This window comes from Poecile atricapillus, chromosome 27, assembly GCF_030490865.1.
Source record: "Poecile atricapillus isolate bPoeAtr1 chromosome 27, bPoeAtr1.hap1, whole genome shotgun sequence".
NCBI lineage: Eukaryota > Metazoa > Chordata > Aves > Passeriformes > Paridae > Poecile > Poecile atricapillus.
In genome coordinates, this window is record NC_081275.1 from 3,776,915 (window position 1) to 3,781,631 (window position 4,717).

The window sequence follows — 4,717 nt, forward strand, 5'->3', positions numbered from 1 at the left end:
ATGGTAAGCCTGTGTGGCAACTCTGTCATTAATTTGGCTGCATTATGAAGTAATAGTAATTAATGCAAAGTAAAACCAGATCTTGATATTTCTGTAGGGTATCTGGGTTTATATAGAAATGCTTTCCAAGTTATATAAAACTAGAGGTGGCTGTGAGTCAGCTCATACATATGCATCATATTTATCCAGCCTCTAACAACTATTCCTTATTGTTCCAATCAGCGCTAGCCAGTCTCAGTGGACTTTATAAATACATATATATAGTATAAAGAGCTGTGGAAAAGCCTCTCTTCTACTTCACTGCAGAGTGCTCACAGCTGAAAGCTTTTCCGGGGACATCATAATTTAGTTTTATTTTTTTTTCCCTTCTTCCACCACACTCCACAACAGGTAACAGAGAAATTACCTTTGTTATATTTAAGTGTTGCTACTGATGATTTTGGGACTTGAAATGAGTAGTCCATTAAAAAAATATCTGTCATATTTTTTTTTTCTTTTTCTACAGGGTGAAAATGGTAGCTGAGCATTTGAAGACATAGTGAAGTAGTGAATATGCAAACTTTGAAGGCAATGCTATGAAAGAAGAATCAGTCAAAAACAGAGACAGAAATAAATGCATAAGATTGCCTTATTTTCTTTAGAAACTTTTATAACCTGTTCAGAAGATCTTTTAAAAATCTGTGTAGTTTCTAAATTCTAGTCATCCTTTTGTCTGTTCAAGCAGGCAGTTGCATTTTGATTGCAGATTTGCCTGTTTGCAGCTTCATCAGCTGCTGAACACTAAAACAAAGACTGTTCTACAAGGTACCAGAGAAAGATGATCCTTGGGAACCTCAGTGGATTGAGTGAATTCAGACTCCTGGGTTTTTCTGAAATCTCTCACTTGCACCCTTTGCTCTTTGTAGTTTTATTATCTCTTTATGTTCTCACCTTGATGGCTAATGCAGTGATAGTTTTTATAATAAACAGTGATAATACCCTTCATACCCCGATGTATTTCTTCCTCACCCAGCTGTCCTGTTTGGATATCTGCTATCTGTCAGTCATCACCCCAACTATTCTTGAGAACCTGATGGTGGGAACAGTAAGTATTTCCAAGACAAGGTGTGCAATGCAAATGTTTTTCTTCCTTTTCTTTGGAGTTGCTGAATGTTTTCTCTTGGCTGCCATGTCCCTTGATCGTTATTTTGCAATTTGCTACCCCTTGCATTACACAGTTATCATGAGCAGCAGGGTCTGCAGAAGCCTGGTTGCTGGAACTTACATTTGTGGAGCTGCTGTGGGCTTAGTTCACACCCTCATAACATTCAGCTCACCCTTGTGTGGTTCTGCCATCGACCACTTCTTCTGTGAGATTCAGCCACTCCTGGACCTGCTTTGTGGCGACACCTTCCCAAGAGAAATCCAAGTCATTATGGTGGCTGTCTTTGCTATTCTGAGTCCTTTCTTACTGATCATTTATTCCTATATTCGTATAATTTACACAATTCTTCACATGGCCTCAGCTGAGAGCCAGCAGAAAGCATTTTCCACTTGCTCCTCACACCTCTTGGTCGTGACTCTTTTTTATGGCACTGCAGGCTCCACGTATCTGCGACCAAAATACAGCTACTGTGCGTCTGTGGATAAATTCCTCTCACTTTCTTATTCTGTAGTGACTCCTTTACTGAATCCCATCATTTATAGTTTGAGGAATAAAGAGGTGAAAGGAGCCCTGAAGAAAAAATGGAGAAAAATGAATTTTTCACGCTAAATTCTTGTTCAGTAAAATTAATTTCTAGATACACTTCAGCTTTTGAGGAGTAAAGAGGGAGAAGAGTGGAGATTTTCAGCTGTAAGATGGAGTGTTAGAAGCTCTCAACATTTTGGAGGGAAATTTCTTCCACATACTTAAGAAAATCTTAAATAAATAAACTTTTTTTTTTTTTTTCCCTGCTATTTTTCAGAAACTTTAAAATTGTGGTTTTTACGTAATTCTGACTTTTTGAACAAAAGAGTAATATTCAGGAGCCTGATTTTACCAAAAGAACTGAGAAGAATAAGTTTTCACCCGTTTGCATTTATTTCCTGAGAATGTTTAGTAAATTTCTCTGGGGAAAGGAGAGGACATAATTCAGGCTACAGTGTGGAGCCCAGGAAATTAATGAGGACTTACTATTAATTCTGAGATTGTTATCGGGGAAAAAAAAGAAAAAGAGGTGTGCAAAATTGCATTCCCATCCCAGTGCCTCGAAGATATTTCTTTAATTTTAGATTCATTATTTTAAACATGTTGGACCATGTGAAGAACCTAACCACTGTATTGCTCTGTAACTGCTAATAAATTCTTTCTGTTAAATCCTCAAAACTTAAATGATATTTGAAAGTTAAGGACCTTAATTACTCCTTAAATTAATCCTTCATTCCTGGAAATAATTGTAAATATAAATATCATAAAAGTACGGTTTTATTACTTATGTTACACATTACGGTGTTCTTAATTTTATGTCATACGAATTTTTTTCTTGAGAGTTTGTAATTCCACAGAAAAATTATAAGGTATAACTCATTGCAGAAGCTTGACATGTTTGTTTTTAATCACATCTTATTTTGTTCCAAAAAAATTATTGAAACAGAAAAATGCAGAATATTTTTCAGCATTAATTAAAAAAGAAAGTGAGCCACCAGTAAGAGATTTAATTCATCATATTTTCAAATAGCATCTTTGATTTAAAATATAAAAGCATATTTTCTATCACTCTTTATGTAATTAGAAAATAATGTACCATATGACTTGAAAGATTTTTAATTTTTATTAAAATTAAATGTTTAATTTTTTTCATGTAATGGAGGGTAGGATTGATGTTTTAATTATATCTTTACATTCACTGTATCAAAGATAGGGAGCAGGGATTCAGTGGTCATTCTTAAAGGTTGGACAAATAGAGATTTTAAGAAAAATTTAGAAATTCTGTTGTTCAGGAACAGTTTATTTCACTTTGGACTTACCACATGTACTCTATGAATGATGGTTTTGACATCTATCAAGTGATTTTTAGAATGGATTCCTAATAATAAGGAATGATGTTTCTGACATACAACTGGGAGCCACAACTGCTGTAAGAGGCACTCATTATTTTGGAATGGCATTTGTAAGGCAGGTACAGCACTCCTAGACGTGTAAAATTATGGTAAACATTCAATTTAGTCATTAGACTAGGCAAATGTTGACATTTGAAATTGTCTCTATGGTCTATAGATGCCAGCTAGATACTTCAGCAGATTTGGTCACCAGATTCCATTAACTTTTGATTAGTTTTGACTGTGGTGGGCATTCAGACACCTGCCAATAGATGCCTGGGTCTGGAGTCAGATTGCATTCCAAATGATTGATATTTATGTGCCCAAATTGTCACAGGATAAAGATAAACCACACACATAAATCTTGGGATCTCCTTTTCTAGGCTTGACTCAACTGCCTAAGGCAGTCTTCTGTTAATATCTCAAACATCCTAGGAAAATCTTCCTGATATTCAGCTGGAATTTCCTGTGCATCAGTTTCTGCCTGGTGCCTTTTGCTGAGCAGAGCTTGGTCTGACCCTGACCACTGACTGCTGCCACAGGGTGAGTGGGAGCTTCAGACCAGCCCTGCCTCAGCCTCAGATTTTAGAAATGGTTTAAACTTAAGGAATCCCTCTGGGCTGCAACTTTTAATGACAGCAAATCAGGTCTGTTTATAGAAATGAATTATTATTGAATAACAAGGGATAGCAGATGAACGATCTTAATCAGATTTACTTACTACACAGTATAAACCTAAAGAACTGGTAGTAGATTTCAACATAACATAAAACAGTGCACTATATCAAGGTAGCTATACTAAAGCTAGCAAAAGAAGTAGAAAAAATTAGGAATCAAATGTGAGTTAGCACAGAAATGATGATGATGTACAGATTCCTTCACTTAACCCCACAGGAGTAACCACAAAGCAGCATCATGAGAGAAACTGCACACATTTCCATGGAATGGAAACAGAAGATTTCTGCTTTGTGAAAGTTTGATGTAGCTTTTATAAAGTTTGTAAAGTTATGTGTCTGTCTGAAATCCAGCTTGTCTTCTACATCTCACTCCAACAGTGAGATGTTTTTGGGCAACTGGGAGATGCCAGACCAGTGTTAACCCCATGGGACCAAAATAACTCTACAGGAGAGCTTGTCCTGTTGGAGTGATCTGAGCGTGTAACAAACAGCAGATAAGCTCTTGTGGGGGGAGATGCCTGCAGATCTCCTGTAGATACTTTTATACCCTGCACAACCCCCTGCAGATACTTTTATAGGCTGGTAAGATCCCCTTTCAGTCTTCTCCAGGCTGACCAGGCCCAGCTACCTCAGCCTGTCCTCGTAAGAGGGATTCTCGTCTTTGAAGCCCTCCACTGGACAATGACATAATTTGTGATCATGTGTGTCATGTGTGCTACTCCTATGGAGACATTTCTTGGAAACTGTAGAGCTCCATAGGGCATCTGGCCTGGAGGAGAGAACACTGAGCTCAGACCTCATTGTGGTCTTCACCATCCTCCCAAGGGGCAGCAGAGGAGCAGGAATCGATCTCTTCACTCTCATGACCAGTGATAGGACTGGAGGAAACGGCTGCAGCTGAGTAAGGGGAGGTTTAGGTTGGATAACAAGAAAAAACTTTTTCACCCAGAGTATGGTTGGGCACTGGAAGAGCCTCCCCA

General features: G+C 37.7%; 1 protein-coding gene across 1 annotated transcript; it reads left to right on the top strand.

Annotated features, from left to right (window-relative positions):
• Positions 1-817: 817 nt before the first annotated feature.
• Positions 818-1,753, top strand: LOC131588944 (olfactory receptor 10C1-like). The gene has a single exon (XM_058858022.1). The coding sequence runs from the start codon at positions 818-820 to the stop codon at positions 1,751-1,753; it is 936 nt and encodes a 311-aa protein (XP_058714005.1).
• Positions 1,754-4,717: the final 2,964 nt, after the last annotated feature.